The sequence below is a fragment of the Leucoraja erinacea genome, chromosome 31, assembly GCF_028641065.1.
Source record: "Leucoraja erinacea ecotype New England chromosome 31, Leri_hhj_1, whole genome shotgun sequence".
In the NCBI taxonomy this organism is placed as follows: domain Eukaryota; kingdom Metazoa; phylum Chordata; class Chondrichthyes; order Rajiformes; family Rajidae; genus Leucoraja; species Leucoraja erinaceus.
Genome location: NC_073407.1, coordinates 22,319,568 through 22,345,116, shown reverse-complemented (window position 1 = coordinate 22,345,116; position 25,549 = coordinate 22,319,568). Strand labels below are relative to the sequence as shown.

Below are 25,549 nucleotides of genomic sequence, written 5' to 3'. Positions count from 1 at the left end.
AATAGACAATAGACAATAGGTGCAGGAGTAGGCCATTCGGCCCTTCTAGCCAGCACCGCCATTCAATGTGATCATGGCTGATCATCCCCAATCAATACCCCGTTCCTGCCCTCCCCATATCCCCTGACTCCGCTATTTTTAAGAGCCCTATCTAGCTCTCTCTTGAAAGCATCCAGAGAACCTGCCTCCACCGCCCTCTGAGGCAGAGAGTTCCACAGACTCGCCATTCTCTGAAATAAAGAAATTCAATTCAATTAAAAATACACATATATACACACACATATTATACATATTTTTTTCTTCCTTATTTATTGTATTGTTTACAGTGCACTATCTTTACATATTCTGTTGTACTGCTGCAAACATGAAGGTCACAGTTCTACCAGAGCCACATGACAATGAAACACCTTTGATTCTTGGCTCTTGATGCAACAAGTGTATTTTGTGGCACCACATGCAGCTGTTCCACATGGGTGAGAGGCTAGTGGGGCAATTTCCCAGGGCGGATTCCACTGGCTTGGTATCGAGACTGATCCAGCCAAGCAGGCAGGCAGACACGTTCCACATATCAGGTGCTTCTCTCATACTTACTCGGCAGTCGACTGGACAAGGTTTCACGGCTGAGCTTGGAAAAAAACCAGACCGCTTGGTTTGAATGACTCGTCCCTGCAATAGACACAGATTGTTATAGTCTAGCCCTTTTTTTCCTTCTCCCCGCCTCCCCCCACCCCCCCATCAGTCTGAAGAAGGGTTTCAGCCCGAAACGTTGCCTATTTCCTTCACTCCATAGATGCTGCTGCACCCGCTGAGTTTCTCCAGCATTTTTGTCCACCATAGTTATATTCTAGGTTGTCAGTGTCATAAGTTCACAAGTTACAGGAGCAGAATTAGGCCAGTTCATTGGCTATATTTAAGAGGGAGTTAGATGTGGCCCTTGTGGCTAAAGGGATCAGGGGGTATGGAGAGAAGGCAGGTACGCGATACTGAGTTGAATGATCAGCCATGATCATATTGAATGGTGGCGCAGGCTCGAAGGGCCGAATGGCCTACCCTGCAACTAATTTCTATGTTTCTATGTTTCTATCAAGTCTACTCCGACTCTCAATCCTGGTTGATCTATCTCTCCCTCTCAACCCTAATTCTCCTGCCTTCTCCCCATAACCCCCGATACCCGTACTGATCAAGAATGTATTAACCTCTGCATTAAAAATATCCATTGACTCGATCTCCACAGCGGTCTGTGGCAATGAGTTCCATCAGTGCACCCATAATGTAAGGTGCATAACAGCGGAGGTACTATTCACATGCACGTACTTCACAAAGGACCTCCACTGCACCCTTAAAGCCCTGTCCCACGGTACGAGTTCATTCCAAGAGCTCTCCCGAATTTGCCCTGATTCGAACTCAGAGATTTACAGTAATGGCCACTCGTCGGTACTCGGGGCTCTCGTGGACATTTTTCATCATGTTGAAAAATCTTCACGAGTCTTCCCGTGCTTACCTGCCATTAGCGAGTCTTCCCGAGTACCTGCCGTTAGCGTTACGAGCCGGTAAGAGATGTCCCCGAGCTCCGACATACCCGCTACGTTCATTCTCCGTGCTTACCACGAGTTTGATTTTTTTTAAACTCGGGAGAGCTCTTGGAATGAACTCGCACCTTGGGACAGGGCTTTTACACAAACTAGGCCATTTCCCCTCCCATCCCTCAGCTGGACTTCCATTGACCTCCCAATCCTTCCCATCTCCAGTAATAGGGCAAAGATCGAGACTAGAGATATGGAAGGGCAAGGTGTGAAAATGACAGATCAAAGGGGACGTTGATCAAGGAAATGTAGAATGGTTCATTGTTGGCTGAGGGGAAGATGACAACGAGTTATACAACCAGTAAAATTAGTCAGGAGGACAGCGAAACTAGTCGGAGAACTAGAGTGAGGGGGAGACGGAGAGAGAGAGGGAAAGCAAGAGTTACTTGAAGTTAGAGAAATCAATATTCATACCGCTGGGTTGGAAGCTGCCCGAGTGAAATATGAGACTATGTACCTATCTGTACGTACGATCAGCCATGATCACAATGAATGGCGGTGCTGGCTCGAAGGGGCGAATGGCCTCCTCCTGCACCTATTTTCTATGTTTCTATGTTTCTATGTTCTCCCCGTGACCTGCGTGGGGTTTCTTCGAGATCACCGGTTTCCTCCCACACTCCAAAGACCAACAGTTATGTAGGTTAATTGGTTTGGTAAATGTAAAAATTGTCCCTAGGGGGTATGGGATAGTGTTAATGTGCGGGGATCGCTGGTCGGCGCGGACCCGGTGGGCCGAAAAGGCCTGTTTCCGCGCTGTATCTCTAAACTAAACTAAGCTAAACTAACAAACTAAAAGAAGGATCTCAACCCGAAACGTCACCTATTCCTTCTCGCCAGAGATACTGCTTGACTCGCTGAGTTACTCCAGATTTTTGTGTCTATCTTCGGTTAAAACCAACATCTGCAGTTCCGCCACGCACGTGTTACCCTACTTGCTCGCCTCAGTCATAGATAGTTCTGCATGAACCAGCATGGTGAGCTCCATCAAGCCTGTTTGGTGCAGGTGCCCTCAAGCAAGTCTCACCTCCCACCATGTTGAATCAGGGTCCCCCTTGACCAGCTCAATCACCTCTCCGCTCTGGAAACTGAGGACTTGTTTTCCGATGGGCGGAAGGGGGACCCCCTGGTAGCAACGGACCGCCAGCATTCTAGGACCTGAAAGAAAAAAAACTCACAGGAGATCCATTTCCATCCACGTTCCCAAAACCCAGCGGAAGAACTGAAAATGAGTGGGACAATAGGCGGTGAATAAGTAACCACAATCTGCGCTAGTCCACTCTTCCCCAGACACAAAAATGTAACACAGAGGGCACTAAATGTAGTTAAGGGGTTAGATTGTTGTCTCAAAGATGTTCAGTTCCTGTACCCCTAGTTGGGTGACTTTCACTTGCCCCCTGTGCAGGACGGATGTGGAGGGGCAATAGTTGAGAATAGGGAAGATTCAAACAAGAGGACATGACTTCAGAATTAAGGGACAGAAGTTTAGGGGTAATATGAGGGGGAACTTCTTTACTCAGAGAGTGGTGGTGGTGTGGAATGAGCTTCCAGTGGAAGTGGTGGAGGCAGGTTCATTGGTATCATTTAAAAATAAATTGGATAGGCATATGGATGAGAAGGGAATGGAGGGTTTATGGTATGAGTGCAGGCAGGTGGGACTAAGGGGAAAAAAAATTTGTTCGGCACGGACTTGTAGGGCCGAGATGGCCTGTTTCCGTGCTGTCATTATTATATGGTTATATTATATAGTTGTTCCCCAGAATGCTGCGTAGATTAGAAGGGATTAACTGTAAGGAGAGGTTGGACAAGCTTGGATAGTTTTGTCCGGAACGTGGAAGCTGATAGTTTTTTTTTAGTTTTTCTTAAAAATATTTTATTTTATTAGAAGTAAGTACAGTCATATGGCACCAAAGTGCCTAATATATATTTTCATAATACATTTTATGTACAACTTTTTTTTTTTTGTTGTTACATTGAAAGTTGATAGAAGTTTATAAAGTTCCTTCACTAACATTTATCTCTCAGTGTTATTAAACCAGCATAACTCAGCTTGCAGTGTGAGCACTGACTGCAACAACGTCCACCTGCCATCTCATGTGGACTAATTGCTAAGGCAAACAGTGAAGTGTGGAAAATTTTAATATGAATAATTTGCATTGACACTGCCTCAACGACATGTTGTGTGCATTTACCTGCTGTCTGCTGCTGCCCAGCATCCTGTAAGGAAAAATAAAAGGATTATTTGTTAATCCTGCGTTGAGTTGAGTTTAGAGATGCAGCGCGGAAACCGGCCCCTTGGCCCGCTGAGTCCACGCCCACCAGCGATCACCCGTTTACACTCGTTCCATATAATCCCACTTTCACATCCTACACATTGGGGGCAATTTACAGAAACCAATTCACCTGCTAACCTGCACATCTTTGAAATGTGGGAGGAAACCGATGCACCCGGAAGTCACAGGGAAAACGTGCAAACTCCACACGGACAGCATCCACTCTACCGCTCTGCCACTGTGCCGCCCTATTGTTGCTTAATTTAATAGGAATCCGAGGGGTAACTTTTTCACACAGAGGGTGGTGTATGGTGGTGGGTGTATGGAACGAGCTGCCAGAGGAGGTAGTTGAGGCTGGGACTGTCCCATCGTTTAGGAAACAGATGGACAGGTACATGGATAGGACAGGTTTGGAGGGTTATGGACCAAACGCAGGCAAGTGGGACTGGGTCATTGTTGGCCGGTGTGTGCGAAGGGCCTGTTTCCACACTATCTCGCTCTATGATGTGTGTAGGATGGTGCTAGTTGGTCTGCGCGGATTCAGTGGGTCGATGGGCCTGTCTTCGCGCTGTCTCTCCAAAGACTAACGTCTACTGATGCCCAATGGCAAGGTGGCATGAGCTTTACTCTGGAAAATTGTCGCAAGTTGGTGGGGAGAGATCTGGCAAAAAATACAATCTTCCCATTTCTTTATAACTTACCAGATCATCGACCGGTGTGTCTGTAAGAGATAGAAAGAAAGATATAAAATTTTGCGATACAAATCCATCACAGAGGTAGGTGGTTCCTTGTCTGGTACTCGCTTTCATGACCCCATGCCTTCACCCACCCCCACAACCCCTGTCCACCCTCCATGCACTCCCACCAGCTGGCCTCCCCCACTATTCCCCTCCAACCCAGGTGAAGGTATGTTGGGGAGACAGGTGTGAAAGAGCCTGATTATGTCGGACAATGCTTTGAAATTCTCCTCCATGCAAGACAGCACCTGGCCCCGTTACACCTTACACGCTATATGTAAAAAATAATCATAATTTACGGTCATTGTGATAAAAAAAAAGCTCATAACCAGAATCAGAATCAGAATCAGAATGCCGTTTATTGTCATTTGAACCTAAGTTCAAACAAAATTTGGTTTCTGCAGTCATACGAACAAGAAAAAACCAAGACACACAATTAACACAATTTACTCACCTCCTCACTGTGATAGAAACATAGAAACATAGAAAATAGGTGCAGGAGTAGGCCATTCGGCCCTTCGAGCCTGCACCATCATTCGATATGATCATGGCTGATCGTCCAACTCCGTATCCTATACCCGCCTTCTCTCCATACCCCCTGATCCCTTTTAGCCACAAGGGCCACATCTAACTCCCTCTTAAATATAGCCAATGAACTGGCCTCAACTACCTTCTGTGGCAGAGAGTTCCACAGATTCACCACTCTCTGTGTGAAAAATGATTTTCTCATCTCGGTCCTAAAAGACTTCCATCTTATCCTTAAACTGTGACCTCTAGTTCTGGACTTCCCCAACATCAGGAATAATCTTCCTGCATCTCACCTGTCCAACCCCTTAAGAATTTTGTAAGTTTCTATAAGATCCCCCCTCAATCTTCTGAATTCCAGCATGTACAAGTCAAGTCTATCCAGTCTTTCTTCATATGAAAGTCCTGCCATCCCAGGAATTAGTCTGGTGAACCTTCTCTGTACTCCCTCTATGGCAAGAATGTCTTTCCTCAATGGTGATGGAAAGCAAAGTCTTGTCTCTCCCCTATTCTTTATTCTTCTCCTGATGTTAAAGCCCACGGCGGGCAATGGTAAGTCCCGCAGGCGTTGTGGTAAGGAGCATAATTGATCGGAGCAGAATTAGGCCATTCGGCCCATCAAGTCTACGCCATTCAATCATGGCTGATCTATCTCTCCCTCCAAACCCCATTTTCCTGCCTTCTCCCCATAACCCCTGACACCCATATTATTTAAGAATCTATCTATATCTGCCTTAAATATATCCATTGACTTGGCCTCCACAGCCTTCTGGGGCAATGAATTCCACAGATTCACCACCCTCTTGACAAAAGCATGACAGGCACTTTCGATCAAAGCAAACTCCGATAAATGGGAATGTCAAAATGACCAGAGAATCTGATTAGTAATGCTGATCGATGAATAAATATGGGAATGGGATGCGATGTACATCCCAGAAAAAGTGTTTCCCCAGCAATGGCTGATGACAGCAGGGTCCTGAGAACAAGTGTCTGGCAATGGATTACGTACTTAACTTGCATTGTGCTGCTGTCTCCAGGCATTCTTTGTGAGCTCCAGTTCCACATTTGGAACAAGTGTACCCTTGGTAAAAAATCCCCCTGCAAGGAAGGGAGAAAAAAAGAATGCAACAAGATTAGCAAATGGTTCAAATACAACTAGAAATGGCCGAGGATGTATCAGCTGTATTGAAAAGAGAACTTGACTTGCACCCGCCCGATCCAACTGGTCCACACCACACTCAATCTGCCTTTACCGAGACTGCACATCTCGTATATGTATGTGATGACTAAACTTGACTTGACTTGACACAATAGCCCGATAAAGGAACGAAGATGCGTTTTGTTTATCCAGCACTTGGATGAGTGACAACTTGAAATGATTGGCTTCAGAATGGTGACAGCCTTGGGTTAGAACGAAGGCTTCCTTTAGGAGTTTGAAGGAAGAATTTGTGTAAAAGAAGGGCGGTCCGAGAAAAAGCCTGATGAAAAATGTCCACGGGTGATAAAAGGTCATGAATTAGGTCGCGAAAGTGGGACTGGCCCTTGACAGCTGGGAAGAAACTGTCCCTGAATCTGGAGGTGTGCGTTTTGACACTTCGATACCTTTTGCCCCGATGGGAGAGGCGAGGGGAGGGAGCGTTCCGGGGTGCGACTCGTCCTTGATTATGCCGCTGGCCTTGCCGAGGTGTAAATGGAAATCCTTCGTTAGTGATACAACGTGCGGTGTTCCCTGAGGCCATCCCTCTGAGCCAATGTGTATCCCAGCCCCTCCTCCCAACCTGGGCCACACCTTACAGTGTTTAAGAAGGAACTGCAGATGCTGGAACAATCGAAGGTAGACAAAAATGCTGGAGAAACTCAGCGGGTGCAGCAGCATCTATGGAGCGAAGGAGATAGGCAACGTTTCGGGGCGAAACCCAAAGGTTGCCTATCTCCTTCGTTGCCTATCTCCTTCGCTCCATAGATGCTGCTGCACCCACACCTTACAGTGTTTACCTCAGCAACATTCTGCAGGCTTTACAGTTCGTGAACTTGTCGAACGTCATCATTTGGAAATTGTGATAATTTGCTGTTGCTTTCTCCGGTTTGATATTTGATCTGGAAAGGAAATGATTCAAGTGAGAAAATAAACATAAGGTCATAAGTGATAGAAACATAGAAACATAGAAAATAGGTGCAGGAGTAGGCTATTTGGCCCTTCGAGCCTGCACCGCCATTCGATATGATCATGGCTGATCATCCAACTCGGTATCCTATACCTGCCTTCTCTCCATACCCCCTGATCCCTTTAGCCACAAGGGCCACATCTAACTCCCTCTTAAATATAGCCAATGAACTGGCCTCAACTACCTTCTGTGGCAGAGAGTTCCAGAGTGATAGGAGCAGAATTAGGCCATTCGGCCCATCATGTAATTTCCACCATTCATTCATGGCTGATCAATCTCTCCCTCCTAACCCCATATCCCTTGACCCCCTCACTCATCAATAACCTATCAATCGCCACCTTAAAAATATCCATTGACTTGCCCTCCACTGCCTTCTGTAGCAATGCATTCCACCGATTCACCTCCCTCTGGCTAAAGAAATTCCTCCTTATCTCCTTTCTAAAAGAACGTAATTTTATTCTGAGGCAATGGCCACTGGATGCCAAAATGGGATAACATAGAACTAACGTGAACGGTATCTTGAATCATGTTTACCATTCACACCAGTTTGCAGTGTAATCAGTTAAGGGCCTGTCCAACCAGCATGTGACTCCATGCGGCAAGCGCGACCTAACGTGGTCGCTTGAGCTGTACGGCCTCGCGGGGCCGGTCCCACTTTGATCGCCGGAGCCGTCTGGAGTTGTGCGGGGCTGGTCCCGACATCGCACGGGGCTCCGAAAAACTGACACTGTCCAAAAATTCCGCGCGGCAACCGCCTGTTGGCCCGCAGCCGCATTGAGGCCGTACGCAGCGCCACAAGCCACCACGTTTGGTCGCGCTAGACGCATGCAGTCGCATGCTGGTGGAACAGGCCCTTCAGTGATAAACACAACCAGCTGAGTGAAGAGGGAACAATTCCCCAAATTGAAATTATACCATAAATCCTGAAAATAATCAGAAAAGTAAAAATCTGAAGGACTGAATCACTAGATTAAACATTTGGGCAAATAGAGAAAAAGTAAGCTAGTTTCATAATTTTGACTGCAATATACAATCTGGAGCCTAATTTCCAGACTCGGACATTAGCAGAGCCTTCTGAGGCAGAAAGCCACAACAAGCCCGATCCATTTCTGTTGCTAAGTGCGCCCTATTTTGAAACGACATGCTTTCCATTTCGATCACCTTAAAATGTTGGTCTCCTCCCCTCGACTCTTTAACTTTCCTGAACTCCGTTCATTTTAAAGCCAGTAGTCCACAGTTTAAGAATAAAGGGGTTGTCCTACTGTACGAGCTAATTCAAGAGTTCACCCGAGTTTCCCCTGATTCGAACTCGGAGAATTACGGTAATGGCCGCTCGTAGGTACTCGGGGCTCTCGTGGACATTTTTCAACATGTTCAAAAATCTTCACGAGTCTTCCCGCGGTTACCGCGTTTCCCGAGTACCTGCCGTTAGCGTTACGAGCCGCTAAGAGACGTCCCGAGCTCCGACGTACCCGCTACGAACATTCTACGTGCTTACCACGAGTTTGATTTTTTTTTTAACTCGGGAGAGCTCTTGAATTAGCTCGTACGGTGGGACAGGGCCTTAAGGGGTAGGCCAATCAAGACTAAGACGAGGAAAAACCTTTTCACCCAGAGAGTTGTGAATCTGTGGAATTCTCTGCCACAGAAGGCGGTGGAGGCCAATTCCCTGGATGTTTTCAAGTGAGAGTTAGATATAGCTCTTAGGGCTAACGGAATCAAGGGATATGGGGAAAAAGCAGGATCGGGGTACTGATTTTGGATGATCAGCCATGATCATATTGAATGGCGGTGCTGGCTCGAAGGGCTGAATGTCCTACTCCTGCACCTATTGTCCCCAGATCCCGTGATTCCTTTAGCCCTAAGAGCTAAATCTAACTCTCATGAAATACATCCAGCACATTGGGAGAGGAGTGCTGGTTTTCATTTAACCATATAACAATTACAGCACGGAAACATTTCTAACAACATTAAGAAGCATATACAACATGCACTCCAGAATGGTCTCATAAGTGACCTAACAGTTCAAAATAATGAGTGCAGTGAGTTTTGAAAAGCAGCCCACAATATTTCATAATCTCATGCAGTTTACTGCTTCAGCCAAGAGGCAGGTCAGAAACTTACAGTGCCATTTCAAACTGTTCCATCCATTTCCTCTTCATATCCTCGGTTTTACAGAACAGCTGGAAGCCCTGTTTGCCCTGAAGATGAATTAAGTAAAATGCGTAGGACCACTGAAAAACAGAAAATCAAAGTCTGTAGGAAGGAACTGCAGATGCCGGTTTATAACGAAGATATAGATCGAGTAAATGTACAGAGTCTTTTGCCCAGAGTTTGGGGGGGGGGGCGGGGAGAATCAGGGGCGTTGGTTTGGGGTGAGGGAGGAATGATTTGGTAAGAACCTGAGGGGTAGTTTTTTTTACATGGGCTGGTGAATGTATAATACCAGCTGCCAGAGGAGGTAGTTGAGGCAAGTGCTACTGCAATGTTTGAGAAAAAATTGGACAGGTACATGGATAGGACACGCTTAGAGGGATTCGGGTCAAAAGCAGACAGGTGGCACTAGTGTAGATGGGACATGTTGGTCGGCATGGACAAGTAGGGCATGTTTCCATGCTGTATCGCTCAATGACTGTAATATAGTTCCACCATGACCTTGCACCTCAGCCCTTCTTCACCGCTGCCCCTGCTCCCACTCCTTGATCCCAGCCCCCAAGAGGAGTATTGTTCACTCTGCCAGATTGCCCTAATAGTCGGGGGGGCGTCAAAGGTTATGGGGAGAAGGCAGGAGAATGGGGTTGAGAGGGAAAGGAAGATCAGCCGTGATCGAATGGCGGAGCGAACTCGATGGGCTGAATGGCCTAATGCTGCCCCAGTGTGATCTTATGGTGATGGTTTAACCTATACTAGACTGCTGGAACCTATCCCGCCCACTCATACTCAACGGCTGACAGATATTATCTCCTGCCTAAAGCTCGAGAAAATCAGGTACTCACCAACATTCAAATGGAAGATTTCAGAAAGCATGGGGACCTTTATTAAATGCATTCCAGACTTTATAAATGCTTGATCATCAGGCACAGTTTAACAGCTTAACAGTCTACCCATTCACTTATCGTGGATTATTGTTGTTACAGGCTGATATTTGCATATGCTCACTGGCAGTGACTGGGGAGGGGTTATTTTTGGTATCTTATTTTTCTTTTATTGTTGTTGGCTTGTTATAGGTTAGCATAAGTTGTTTTTTATTTATTCTTTTCATACACTCTGTCTGTAACAAATGGACAACTTTGCACTTTGTTATGTCCTGAAAACTAAAAAAAAAGGTTTTGATTTAAAAAAAAAGAAGGAACTGCAGATGCTGGAAAATCGAAGGTAGACATAAATGCTGGAGAAACTCAGCGGGTGAGGCAGCATCTATGGAGCGAAGGAAATAGGCAACGTTTCGGGACGAAACGTTGCCTATTTCCTTCGCTCCATAGATGCTTAATTGGCTTGGTATAAATGTAAATTGTCCCTAGCGTGTGTAGGATGGTGTTAATGTGCGGGGATCACTGGTCGGTGTGGACTCAGTGGGTGCGGACTGTTTCCGCATTGTATCTCTAAACTAAACTCTGCTCAGTCTGAAGAAGGGTCTCGACCCGAAACGTCGCCTATTTCCTTCGCTCCATAGATGCTGCCTCACCCGCTGAGTTTCGCCAGCATTTTTGTCTACCAAACATTTGTTCTTTGTTGGTTTGGGCTGTTGGATTTTGGATTGATTTATTGATGGGTCAGGAGGTGCTGTTGGACTTGGTGGGAGAGTACATTTCTAGCTGGGAATCAAGCCCCATATGTTGCCGCATTTTAATAATAGTTCCCAGCTGGCAAGCCTGCCTTTCCCACAAGTCGTATTTCCCGTTATACAACACTCTGCCATTTTGTTGAAATCGCTGCTTCCATTTCACACTCAACATTAGGACATTATTAGTTGCCTAATAACGGGACCAGCCGCAGTTAACCAGAAACAGCAGATTTGTGAGCTCCAGATTCTCCCGGATGCTCCAATGAGTCAAATTCTCCCCCTGCCCGATCAGCTGGGAGAGCTGGAAGCAGTAATTCACTTCAGCTGTGAAAGACCAAAACCCAGACAAAGGTCACAAACGGGTGGAACGCAAACTGCTAACACTAAACATTCATCTGACAGTAAAAACTATCAGGGGGTAAACATTTGCTTAATGACCGGTCCACATTTATTTAAGTTTGTGGACACAAAATGCAAGTGTAACTCAGCGGGACAGGCAGCCTCTCTGGAGAGAAGGGAGGGGTGACATTTCGGGTCGAGACCCTTCCTCGGACTGATCTCTGGAGAGAAGGAAAGGGGTGACATTTCAGGTCGAGACCCTTCTTCAGACTGAGCAGAGTTTAGTTTAGAGATACAATGCGGAAACAGGCCCTTCGGCCCACCGAGTCCGCACCGGCCAGTGATCCCCGCACACTAACACCATCCTACACACGCTAGGGACAATTTACATTTATACCAAGCCAATTAACCTACAAAGCTGTTCAAGAAGGAACTGCAGATGCTGGAAGATCGAAGGTACACAAAAATGCTGGAGAAACGCAGCGGGTGCAGCAGCATCTATGGAGCGAAGGAAATAGGCGACGTTTCGGGCCAAAACCTTTCTTCAGACTGATGGGGGGTGGGGGAAGAAGGAAGGAAAAAGGGAGGAGGAGGAGCCCGATGGCTGGGGGGATGGGAGGAGACAGCTCGAGGGGTAAGGAAGGGGAGGAGACAGCAAGGGCTAGCAAAACTGGGAGAATTCAACGTTCATGCCATCCGGACGCAAGCAACCCAGGCGGAATATGAGGTGCTGTTCCTCCAATTTCCGGTGTTGCTCACTCTGGCAATGGAGGAGACCCAGGACAGAGAGGTCGGATTGGGAATGGGAGGGGGAGTTGAAGTGCTGAGCCACCGGGAGTTCAGGTAGGTTATTGCGGACTGAGCGGAGGTGTTCGGCGAAACGATCGCCCAACCTACAAAGCTGCACGTCTTTGAAGTGTGAGAGGAAACCGGAGCTCCCGGGGAAAACCCACGCAGGTCACGGGGAGAGCGTACAAGCTCCAACCAAACAGCACCCGTAGTCAGGATTGAACCTGGGTCTCTGGCGCTGTAAAGCAGCAACTCTAGCGCTGCACCAACAAATAGCCAGCAAAGGGTAGAGAAGGCTGGATAAACATTTGTCCAGTAATCTTCAGCACAAACAATTGTTAGATAAACATTTCCACACAGCCATCAGGACAAACTATCTCCAGCAAACATTCGGCCGGCAACTCTCAACATAGATTATTAGCAGGTAGATAGATCCTCAATATCAGGTAACGGCATGAACTATCACTGTGTGACATAGTTTGCAATAGGAATTAAAACGCGTTGTTCCCGAGTTCCTTCAGCAGATAAGCCACGCAGTTTATCAAATATTTTCTTGTATTAACAGCGGCACGGTGGCGCGGCGGTAGAGTTGCTGCCTTACAGCGGCGGTTCGATCCCGACCACGGGTGCTGTCTGCACAGAGTTTGTACCTTCTCCCCGTGACCGCGTGGGTCTTTCCCAAGATCATTTACACAGCGAGTGGTGAATCTGTGGAATTCTCTGCCACAGAAGGTAGTTGAGGCCACAGTTCATTGGCTATATTTACGAGGGAGTTAGATGTGGCCCTTGTGGCTAAAGGGATCAGGGGGTATGGAGAGAAGGCAGGTACGGGATACTGAGTTGGATGATCAGCCATGATCATATTGAATGGCGGTGCAGGCTCGAAGGGCCGAATGGCCTACTCCTGCGCCTATTTTCTATGTTTCTATGTTTCTATCATGGGTTTCCTCACAATCTTCAAAGATGTACAGCTTTTTAAGTTAATTGGTTTAAGTGTATAAGTGTGAATTGTCCCTTGTGTGTGTGGGTCGGTGTTAACGTGCAGGGATCGCTGGTCGATGCGGGCTCAGTGGGCTGAAAGGGGCCTGTTTCCGCGCTGTACCTCTGAACGAAACTACTGTATCAGAGTGTGAGGCAGGTAAACCGGCAGCAAAACCCAGAGAGACCAACTCAGCCGCCGAGCAATCGAAACGCAACATATAATGTGGAGAAAACATGCAGCCCACAAGTTTCCCCGCAGATTACTTGCAACTACTCACCATTTTCCCATGGGACTAGGAAGCATAAAAGAACACAGCAAAAAAAATCGGTCAGCATGGTGCTGGGTTTAGCAAACGTAACGGAAAGATAAACAAGACTGCTCAAGATTCCCTTATTTACTCCTTCACATAACATTGCCCGAGACACTGAATAAAAACTAGGCGTTCCCAAGGGATGGGTCCCATCTGGCGCTCAATGGGGTAGAGCAGTGAAGGTAGATCCATCAGCTTGGATCTCCTTGAGCAGGCACATGCAGACTACAGACGCCTGTCGACCCGTGGTCGATGGTGGGGGGGACCGCCGTGAGCGGGGGAGGAGAAGAACAACGGAGGACCCAGACCACCAGGAGGGGCGGAGGGGAAAGAACAATGGGGGAAGGACAATGGACAATGGGGGCTCTGGCATGGGGGGGGGGGGGGGGGATCACCGTGGGGAGAGGGGGGTGGATAAAGGAGGAGCCAGGGTACTTTGTCACTTTGTCAGTGCCGTAGATGGCTGCCATTTGTATACCTTGGGTATCCGAGCTAAGAATCTCACTGTGGTTTGTCACATGTGACAATAAAGTATTCCGTCCCGTCCCGTTCCGAAAGATCCATGAAGGGAAGGTGGGGAAGGGCAGCGGAGACTGAAAGGGGGGAACTGAGTACGTTGGGGAATTAAGATAGAGAGGAGCACGGGACTACGGGAGTGCAGCGGAATTCAGGAGGTGTTGAGGTTGGTGGAAAGGGATTGTCCAGGCTGTCATGGGAGGTATTGAGGTGGAGAGGTGGGGAGCAGAAAGACCTGAACTAGGAACGGTGGTACAGAGGTAGAGTTCGTGCCCAATAGCGCCAGAGACCTGGCTTCAAACCAGACAACGGAATTTGTACGTTCTCCCCGTGACCGCATGGCCTTTCTCCAGGAGCTCCGGTTTCCTCCCACACTCCAAAGATGTACAGGTTTGTGGGTGAATTGGCCTCGGTAACAATTGTCAATTGTCCCTGGTGTGTTGCATGGTGCCAATGTACAGCGTGATCGCTGGTACAGCACGGAAACAGGCCCTTTGGCCCACCCAGTCCGTACTGTATCTCCAAACGATAGCAAACAACACTAGTCCTGTAACAGCTCAGTGGGAGTGCTGGGAACGGGGACATTGAATCATGTTTCGATTATCCCAAAGTTGGTGCCAGTTTAAATTCCAGTTTAGAAGGTGTTCGGCCACTCTGGGGACAGTCTGGTACAGCGCGGGATATGCTCACAGGAGGCTGGCAACCTCAGTCTCACTCATACACAAACCCACGCACTGCACACCTCCACTCATTGAAGTGAGCTATTTCACCCCAGACCGGGTTGTCAGCACTTCCATCTCCCACAACAACACCTAATGAAACATGTCTGCTGTGTTGGCGATTTCCCGAGCCCGCGGGCACTGTTACCTTTCTCAGGTCCTTGTTGTTCATTGGGTCATCGGTCATTTTGTGGGCTTGAAGATCAATTGTCTCCTTCAGCTCGTAGTTGTAGCCTTTCCGCTTGCAGACAATCACAGCCTTATCGAAGAGAAACAGGTACCTGCAACACAAACAGGCAACGCTCCAACACAGCTGCTCCTGGTCGCACTGCTTCACACTCACACTAGCCAAAAAGACAACCTCAGCACCAACATCTATCTTGTACACTGGAGTTTAGAAGGATGAGAGGGAATCTTATTGAATCATATCAGATTGTTGAGGGTTTGGACACGCTAGAGGCAGGAAATATGTTCCCGATGTTGGGGGAGTCCAGAACCAGGGGCCACACACAGTTTAAGAATAAAGGAGTAAGCCATTTAGAACGGAGACGAGGAAACACTTTTTCTCACAGAGAGTGGTGAGTCTGTGGAATTATCTGCCTCAGAGGGCGGTGGAGGCCGGTTCTCTGGATGTTTTCAAGAGAGAGCTTGATAGGGCTCTTAAAAATAGCGGTCAGGGGATATGGGGAGAAGGCAGGAACGGGGTACTGATTGGGGATGATCAGCCATGATCACATTGAATTTTAAGATCCCTATCTAGCTCCCTCTTGAAAGCATCCAGAGAACCTGCCTCCACCGCCCTCTGAGGCAGAGAATTCCACAGTCTCACCACTCTCTGTGAGAAAATGTGTTTCCTTGTCTCCGTTCTAAGTGGCTTACTCCTTATTCTTAAACTGTGGCCCCTGGTTCTGGACTCCCCCAACATCGGGAATATGTTACCTGCCTCTAGCGTGTCCAAGCCCTTAACAATCTTATATGTTTCATTGAGATCCCCTCTCATCCTTCTAAACTCCAGAGTGTACAAGCCCAGCTGCTCCATTCTCCCTGCATATGACAGTCCCGCCATCCTGGGAATTAACCTTGTAAACCTCCGCTGCACTCCCTCAATAGCAAGAATGTCCTTCCTCAAATTAGGGGACCAAAACTGCACACAATACTCCAGGTGTGGTCTCACTATGGCTCTGTACAACTGCAGAAGGACGTCTTTGCTCCTGTATTCGATTCCTCTTGTAATAAAGGCCAACATGCCATTTGTAACATTTGAAACAGGGAATGACAGTTTATACCAAAGATAGACACAAAGTGCTGGATTAACTCAGCAGCGTCAGGCAGCATCTGTGGAGACAAAGGATGGGTGATGTTTTGGGTCGGGTCCCAAGCTATATTTAAGAGGGAGTTAGATGTGGCCCTTGTGGCTAAGGGGATCAGGGGGTATGGAGAGAAGGCAGGTACAGGATACTGAGTTGGATGATCAGCCGTGATCATATTGAATGGCGGTGCAGGCTCGAAGGGCCGAATGGCCTACTCCTGCACCTAATTTCTATGTTTCTATGTTTCTATGACCCCTCTTCTGAAGAAGAATCCCGACCCAAAACGTCACCCATTCTTTTCCTCCACAGATGCTGCTTGACCTGCTGAGTTACTCCAGCATTTCATGTCTATCTCTAGTTAAAGAGGAGTTCATTTCTATTGATTCTATAATATCGATTTCTATAATATCACCCCTATTTTCTATGTTTCGATGCTTCTGTTATATTCCGGACGGCAGAATAAATAACAACTTACACCCTGGTTGCCTGGATCAAGAGAGAGAGAGGTTTATGACCCAACATTCCCTGCTTATATTGAACACCAACTCATTAACATGTACATGAATATGTATGAATACATTACAGTTTCTATTTAAGACCGTATCTCCCCGACCAAGAGTACCCCAGGCTTTATCTTACCGACACAACATGGCCGCCTTTGACCTACTCACCGGTCCTGTTTTGTTCTGTTAACTGTGGAACAAACTTTCAATTCACCGTCAATCTTCGGTCTGCCGTAATTTGCCAGTGAGGTTTGCTGTGGAAACACGGCACAGCCGGTGATAAGTTTTAACTTCCATTGGACTTCTGCCAAACCTCAAAATGCTGCCACTCCTGATCTTTGCTCCTTAGTAAACTCCAGCCCACTCCCCTCTCCTGAACCAAAATAACACAAACATTTTCCCCGAGAACTTGGCTCCCAGATATCCAGCATGTCGGGCGGCAGGGTGGAGCAGCGATAGAGTTGCTGCCTTACAGCGGATTCAACATTCTCCCCGTGACCTGCATGGGTTTTCTCAGCGATCTACGAATTTCTCCCACACTCCAAAGACGTACAGGTTTGTAGGTTAATTGGCTTGGTATAAATGTAAATTGTCCCTTGTATGTGTAGGATAAAGTTAGTGTGCGGGGATCGCTGGTCGGTGCGGACTCGGTGGGCCGAAGGGCCTGTTTCCGCGCTGTATCTCTAAACTAAAACTAAAAACTAAACTCAAAAACCCCAGTCAACCCTCGATTCCAATATCCAAATTCATTCAATCTTCCACTCAACTTCAATATTTCGCAGCTGAAACTTAATAAACCATAGTTAATTAATAAATCAAAATTAGAAAGTTAATAAAAACCCAGGGCACAAAGACGCTGGATCCTCAAAGGCAGTCCAGCCATGTCACAAAAGACCCAGGATCACCCAACTCAATAAAACTAGAGGTTCCTATTACAGTAAGTAGCGATAAACCATCATGAAACATGCAGAGAGCCACAATTAGTAAGACCCCATGCATAAAGCCAGCATGTCGCCAAGCCAGGGCCATTGAGACAGTCTGCCTGGGTCAGTGAATCACTTTGGTCTCTCAGCCACATCTATTTATTGAATGGTCTAGGTGACTTCGATATCCTCTATGAAAGAAACACCTTGGGGTATACCGGTTATTGATTGAAACCAGATGCTGTATTCAAGGTGTCCCTGTGGCAGTCTGGATTTTGCAAGCGATTTTGGCCCTAATTGATGTCAGCGTGAGTCAACCTTGCGTCACTACTGATTCCTGTGTCATACATACACTCTTGAACTGCGATTATGGGCGGCACGGCGGCACAACGGTAGAGCTACTGCCTCACAGCGTCAGGGAACCGGGTTCGATCCTGACTGCGGGTGCTGTGCTGTCTGTACGGAGTTTGAACGTTCTTCCCGTGACCTGCGTGGGTTTCCTCCCAGATCTTCGGTTTCCTCCCACACTCCAAACACGTACAGGTCTGCAGGTTAATTGGCTTGGTATAAATGTAAATTGTCCCTGGTGTGTGTAGGATAGTGTTAGTGTGCGGGGATCGCTGGTCGGCGTGGACTCAGTGGGCCGAAGGGCCTGTTTCCGCGCTGTATCTCTAAACTAGAATGTGGCTCCACTGTGGTAAGAAATGTATCAACTGAGGTCATAGCCTCAGAAGAAGGTGGCGAATCTGAGGAATGTATTGAATTTATTATTATGGCTGTGGAGGCCAAGTCAGTGGGTCTTTTTAAGGCAGAGATGTAGATTTTTGATCAGTAAGAGTATCAGGAGTCATAGAGTGATACAGTGTGAAAACAGGCCCTTCAGCCCAACTTGCACACACCGGCCAACATGTCCCAGCTACATTAGTCCCACCTGCCAGCATATGATCCATATCCCTCCAAACCTGCCTCATCCATATACCTGTCTAACTGCTTCTTAAATGTTGGGATAGTCCCTGCCTCAACTACCTCCTCTGGCAGCTAGTTCCATACATCCACCACCCTTTGTGTGAAAAAGATACCCCTCAGATTTCAATTAAATCATTTCCCCTTCACAAACCTATGTCCTCTGGTCCTCATTCACCTACTCTGGGCAAGAGACTCCATGCATCTACCCATATTCCTCTCATGATCAGATATGCCTCTATAAGATCACCCCTCATCCCCCTGCACTCCAAGGAATAGAGTCCCAGCCTACTCAACCTCTGCCTATAGCTCAGACCCTCTAGTCCTGGCAACATCCTCATATCCTCTGTGTATCCTTTCCGGCTTGACAGCATCATTCCTAAATGGATGGGTTATTGGGAGAAGGCAGGAGAATGGGGTTAGGATGGAGAGATAGATCAACTATGATTGAATGGTGGAGTAGATGTGTTGATCCAAATTGCCTAATTCAAGAATAAAAGGACTAACTTCAGGAAGGAGATAAAGAAGAAAACTAACATAAGATAAAAGCCAACACAAGAAGTTTCACCGAGGATAGTGAAGGGAAGGAGACCAGGATATAACCTTCTTCCCTGAGGAATATGGTTAGTACATGTCAGTTGTATTAATCGTTCCCCCAGAAATAGTCTTCCTGACTCTGTGAATAAGAAGCAATTAGATAGGTACATGGATAGGACAGAGGGATATGGGCCAAACGCAAGCAGTGTAGATGGGACATGTTGGCCGGTGTGGGCAAGTTGGGCCGAAGGGCTCGTTTCCACACTGTATGACTCCCACGACACTTTGTGTTGTATACTTCAATAGAACTCACACTGATGTTTTCTCCTTTGGTAAGTCTTCCTCGTGAGGATTGAGAAATGTGGCGTTATCATCCGTGTCAATAAGGTTAAGTGCTAAAGAGCCGCTGTGGCCTTGACTGCCACAGGCAATGCTGCCTGGATGTGATGTGGTGACACTGTCTTCTCCCCAAGGGCATGTGTCTCACCTCTGAAGTAAAGCCACCACAGGCACTCAGCATGCAGTCATTTGAAGATAGGAGGGCCCTGTAAATATACTGAGCGGAGAGAGTTTCGCACTTCTTCAAGAGACCTTCCCTTTTACAAAATGTATAAGAAGGAACTGCAGATGCTGGAAAATCGAAGGTAGAAAAAATGCTGGAGAAACTCAGCGGGTGAAGCAGCATCTGGAAAAAGGCGACGTTTCGGGTCGAGACCCTTGAAGATGTAGTGGTGATTATCCATATTGGATTCTTGCGAGAGAGAATGCAAGTGGACAATGTTCTGTAGTTGAGTGGGTAACACCGTTGCAACTGCATCGGAATAACTTTGCTCATGGGACATCTAGTTCAGAGCACATCATCATATGCTGCAGCCAGGATGTTGGCTGACCACATTGCCTGCAGTGTGCAGTGCTCTCCGCAAATTATTTCACCACTTGAAGCAAATCGAATTGGATAAAGAATGTTTTTTTGTGATGATGGGGACCTCCCTCTCCATTCCTTTAATTAATTCCTCAGTAAAATCACTCCGTAATCATTTGCAGTCAAAGAAATGGTCTATGGTAACTCCTAATCTTATTTTAGGGTAATTAATTAAGGCTGGGCAAGGGTGGCACGGTGGCGCAGCAAGGGAGCAGTTGCCTCACAGCGCCAGAGACCCGGGTTCGATCCTGATTATCTATGGGTGCTGTCTGTACGGAGTTTGCATGTTCTCCCCTTGACCGCGTGCGTAGATTTTCTCCGGCTGCTCAGGTTTCCTCCCACGCTCCAAAGACGTAGAGGTTGTTGGTTAATTGGCTTCTGTAAATTGTCCCTCTTGTGTGGGGTGCAGGTGGGATCACATGAATGAATGAATGATTGAATGAATGAATGATTGAATGAATGAATGAATGAATGAATGAATGAATGAATGATGAATGAATGAATGATGCATGAATGAATGAATGTATGAATGAATGAATGAATGAATGAATGAGATGAATGAATGAATGAATGAATGCATGAATGAATGAATGCATGTATGAATGAATGAATGAATGAATGAATGAATGAATGAATGGATGAATGAATGAATGAATGAATGAATGAATGAATGGATGAATGAATGATTGAATGAATGTATGAATGAATGGATGAATGAATGAATGAATGAATGAATGAATGATTGAATGAATGAATGAATGAATGAATGAATGATTGAATGATGAATGAATGAATGGATGAATGAATGAATGAATGAATGAATGAATGAATGAATGCATGAATGGATGAATGAATGAATGAATGAATGGATGAATGGATGAACGATACTTTATTGTCATAGACCTAGTGTACAGATGATCGATGGTCGGTGTGGACGCTGTGGCCGCAGTGCCTGTTTCCACGCCGTGTTTCTAAAACAAAAACTAAAAAAACGTAGACATTGCTGGTGATGTCCATGTTCCAGAACTGAATAAAAACCTCAGAAACATTTATCGTTCCATGGTTAATAATGCTTTCAAACATGTAGAATTAGGGTGAACCAGGGAACGACTAATCTGATGTAAATATTTATCACTCTGCAGAGAGATCTCACGTTTGCTCTCCAAGGTTCAACTTACAAGGTTCTCGATGGAACACTGGAATTCAGAGATCTTCTTCAGCGTCTCGTTATCCCTTTTAACCTCATTGATATACATCGCCAGATCCTGAAAGAGAACCAAACGCCAAGTTATATCAGAGATCAACCTTACAGCTTGCATGGGTTGGTATCGGCATGGTGGCGCAGCGGTAGAGTTGCTGCCTCACAGCGCCAGGGACCAAGTTTCGATGGTGACTGATGGAGGCTCTCTGTGGGGAATTTGTATCTTCCCCCTGTGACTGCGTAGGTTTTGTCCTCCAACACTCCAAAGACATGCAGGTTTGTAGGTTAATTGCCTTCGGTAAGTTGTAAAATTGTCCCTAGTGTGTGTAGACTAGTGTACGGGGCTGCCACTTGTCGGCGCGGATTCGGTGGGCCAAAGGTGGGCCTTCAGCACTGAAAGTCTAAAGTCTAAAGTAAATCTTGCCAATTTACTTGGTGGCATGAATACTCGAATGAGTTCATGTTCGGAGTCTGATGTTCACTTTTTGTAGAACTGGTGAACGTTGTTGCATTTCACTGCCAACCAACCTGTCAACCTCACTTTGTTCCTTTAATTACATCTTTTACAGATCTGTCCATTCCTTCCCTCCTCCTGTAACACACCCGGGATGGGCAGCACTTTCAACGGCACGTTATTTACTCCCTTATCATGTATCTCTATACTGTGAATAGACACAAAAAGCTGGAGTGACTCAGCGGGACAGGCAGCATCTCTGGAGAGAAGGAATGGGTGACGTTTCGGGTCGAGACCCATCTTCAGTCTGAAGAAGGGTCTCGACACAAAACATCACCCATTCAGTAGACAATAGATAAAAGACAATAGGTGCAGGAGCAGGCTATTCGGCCCTTCGAGCCAGCACTCCCATTCACTGTGATCATGGCTGATCATCCCACAATCACTACCCCATTCCTGCTTTCTCACCATATCCCTTCTCTCCAGAGATGCTACCTGTCTCGCTGAGTTACTCCAGCTTTTTGTGTCTACCTTCAGTTTAAACCAGCATCCACAGTTCCTTCCTACAAATGTCTATACTGTGAATGGATCGATTGTAATCATGTATTGTCTTTCTGCTGACTGGTTAGCACGCAGCAAAAGCTTTTCACTGTACCTCGGTACATGTGACTATAAACTAATGACATCCCAAAGATGTTGAGAATGGTGGGTTAAATGGCCGCTGTAAACAGCCCAGAATCCTGGGAAGAGGTGGTGTGGGAATGGTGTTGAGAAGAGTCTAAATAGGCGTTTGATGCTCAGCACAGGTCTGATGGGCTGAAGGGCCTGATCTATTCTATAACTCTCTGTACATTATCGCTGGTACAGTCCGGTGATGGAGTTTGGAGTGCCTATGGTGTATATATGTGGCCCTAGGCTGGGCATTTATGGACTGGCCATTTGATTGCCATATGTCAGCCTAACGTAACATTCCTAACATGAAAGGAGCTCCCAGCCATCTCCTGTTGCATTAATATTTATGAGAATCTTACTCTGCACTGAGTGAGCCGCTGATGTTAATCAAATTAGTCAATAATGGCAAAGAGGTAAAATTGCTTTTCAAGAGGGAATAAGATGAGAAATAGATACCAGGGGGGAATCAGTGAGGAGAGGAAATAGCACAGGAACAGAGAGAAGGAAATATGAGACAAGGAACAGAGGGGGTGGGAGAGGGCATGTACCAAAGGGCAATAAAATACGAAAGATACAATAGTGAGAGGCCTGGATAGAGTGGATGTGGAGAGGATGTTTTCCCAAGTGGGAGCGTCTAGGGCCAGAGGTCATTTAGGAAGGAGACAATAGACAATAGGTGCAGGAGTAGGCCATTCGCCCCGTTCGAGCCGATGAGGAGGAATTTCTTTAGTCAGAGGGTGGGGGAATCTGTGGAATTCATTGCCATGGAAGGCTTTAGTGGCCAAGTCAATGGATATTTTTACGGCAGAGATTGATAGATCCTTGATTAGTTAGTACGGGTGTCTGGGGTTACGGGGAGAAGGCAGGAGAATGGGATTGAGGGAAAGACAGATTGAATGGCGGAGTAGACTTGATGGGCCGAATGGCCGAATTCTTCTCCCTATCACTTATGGACATGCTGTACGAATGAAAGTAGACACCGGAGAAGATTTAAGGGAAAGGAGGGCAGAAATCCATGAGTGGCATGCTGCCATGTTCCAACTAAATGCATTCTTCTTGCATGCACAGTGGTCTCTAGTCCTCACCTGCATCGCCTCTAGTGCCTCCTTCAATTGCTGCTTCTCAGGGCGATCGTTGGAATGGCTCAGCAGCTCCTAGGAAGGAAACACATCGCAGGCTCAGGAGTTGCAGCTCCGCATATGGTTGCACATTAGATGAGGAAGTTGACTCGATGAATCGAGGTGCCGGTGACATCAGCAGGAGGGTGAAGGTTGAGAGGTTATTCAGTCATGGGTTAAGGGGCAAAATTGGCCAGTGAGTGCAAATCCTCCTCAACGGAGAGGCTCAGGAAGACAGGAGACATTGCTGGGGAGCACAGGGTGCTTGCTGTCTGTACGGAGTTTGCATGTTCTCCCCATGACCTGCGTGGGTTTTCTCCAGGGTCGCCAGTCTCCACCCGCACTCCAAAGTAGGTTATTTGGCTTAGTATCATTGTAAATTGTCCCCAGTGTGTGTGTAGGATAGGGCTAGTTTGCGAGGGATCGCTGGTCAGCATGGACCTGGTGGGCCGAAGGGCCTGTATGTCTAAACTAAACTAAACCAGGAATTGGTGAGTGACACAATGCCTGAGAAACAAGTCCTGACTTGCGATTGACACAGGTTTGCAGCCTCCAACGTAACTGAATTGCGATGAGATTGCAAGGACTGCATCACAATTTCCAACCCCTTGCAATGTAGACTTTAGTTTAGTTTAGAGATACAGCGTGGAAACAGGCCCTTCGGCCCACCCAGTCCGTGCCGACCAGCCTTCCCACTATCTTACACATGCAAGAGACAATTTACACACATACACCAAGCCAATTAACCTACAAACCTGCACGTCTTTGGAGTGTGGGAGGAAACCGAAGATCTCGGAGAAAACCCAACGAGGTCACGGGGAGAACGTGCGAACTCCGTACAGACAGCACCCGTAGTCGGGATCGAACCCGGGTCTGTAAGGCAGCAATTCTTCCACTACGCCACCATGATCGCCCACTTGGCCAGCTTGAGTGGGATGACTGTCCCCACAGACCGATGCAGTCTACACTCGCCTTCAGCAAGCGATGATACTTTACAATGTGCTCCATCTGGACCACCGGTAGATCGTGCAGTTTAAACTTCCCTTCCTGAACTCCACTCCACGGTACACTCCAGCTGCTCAGGTTTCCTCTCACTTGCCATAGGCGTGAAGGCTTGCAGGTTTAGTTGGCCTCTGTAAAAGTGCCCTTTGTGCCGAGGGAGTGGATGTGAAAGTGGAATAACATGGAACTGGTGCGAATGAGTCAATATGGCCTCAATGGGGCAAAACGGTTGCTAAATCTCTGAATGTGGAGCCGGTGCAGCCAGTCCCCAGCAATGTCCACCCACACGGTGCTCCTCCTCATGGATGCCCTTTTTAGAATCAGCTCACCTTACTCTTGCCCCCCACTGGAGAGCTGGAGATGTTGGGTGTGAGGAACAATGGCCGGTGTGAATGAATGAATGAATGAATGAATGAATGAATGAATGAATGGATGAATGAATGAATGAATGAATGGATGAATGAATGAATGAATGATGATGAATGAATGAATGAATGAATGAATGAATGAATGTATGTCTGAATGAATGAATGATTGAATGGATGTATGAATGCATGAATGAATGATGAATGAATAAATGCATGAATGGATGAATGAATGCATGGATGAATGAATGATGAATGCATGAATGCATGAATGAATGAATGCATGGATGAATGCATGAATGCATGAATGAATGAATGAATGATTGAATGAATGAATGATTGAATGAATGAATGAATACTTTATTGTCACGTAACAAGTCCCAGTCAAATTCTTCGCTTGCATACCCATGGTATGCAAATAGTTGCTAGATAAAGGGCGCTTGCAAAGTTACAAGTAATGTCTCCCCCACTCCCATCACCACCCCCCATCCCTCCCCCACCCCCATCACCTTCCCCCCATCCCTCCCCCCATCACCCTCCCCCCATCACCCTCCCTCCCCCCCCCCCCCCCCATCACCCCCCCCCCCATCTCTCCCCCATCACCCTCCCCCCCATCACACACCACATCCCTCCCCCCCCATCACCTTCCCCCCATCCCTCCCCCCCCCCAGTCGCCCCCCCCCCCCATCACCCCCCCCCCCCCCCATCAAGTCAAATCAAGTCAGGTTTATTCGTCACATACACAAACGAGATGTGTAGTGAAATGAAAGGTGGCGATGCTCGCGAATTGTGCAAAAAACTACAAACAGAATGGAACAGAATCACATATTCACATATTACATATTTGTGGGAGGGAAGAA

General features: G+C 46.9%; 1 protein-coding gene across 7 annotated transcripts in view; it reads right to left on the bottom strand.

The window, feature by feature from the left end:
- The window catches only part of vav2 (vav 2 guanine nucleotide exchange factor), a 148,998-nt gene that overhangs the window by 16,597 nt on the left and 106,852 nt on the right, over positions 1-25,549 (bottom strand). For 4 of the 7 annotated variants that reach the window (XM_055660313.1, XM_055660316.1, XM_055660317.1 and 1 more), the window contains 12 exons: positions 23,290-23,358; positions 21,056-21,142; positions 16,701-16,786; positions 14,868-15,000; positions 13,452-13,466; positions 9,405-9,514; positions 7,111-7,212; positions 6,125-6,213; positions 4,555-4,574; positions 3,773-3,797; positions 2,608-2,738; positions 592-666 (listed from right to left, as the gene is read on the bottom strand). In XM_055660313.1, the coding sequence (XP_055516288.1) occupies positions 592-666; positions 2,608-2,738; positions 3,773-3,797; positions 4,555-4,574; positions 6,125-6,213; positions 7,111-7,212; positions 9,405-9,514; positions 13,452-13,466; positions 14,868-15,000; positions 16,701-16,786; positions 21,056-21,142; positions 23,290-23,358 (942 nt within the window). The remainder of the gene's footprint in view (positions 1-591; positions 667-2,607; positions 2,739-3,772; positions 3,798-4,554; positions 4,575-6,124; positions 6,214-7,110; positions 7,213-9,404; positions 9,515-13,451; positions 13,467-14,867; positions 15,001-16,700; positions 16,787-21,055; positions 21,143-23,289; positions 23,359-25,549) is intronic. The other 3 variants (XM_055660314.1, XM_055660318.1, XM_055660320.1) reach the window with 1 other exon arrangement.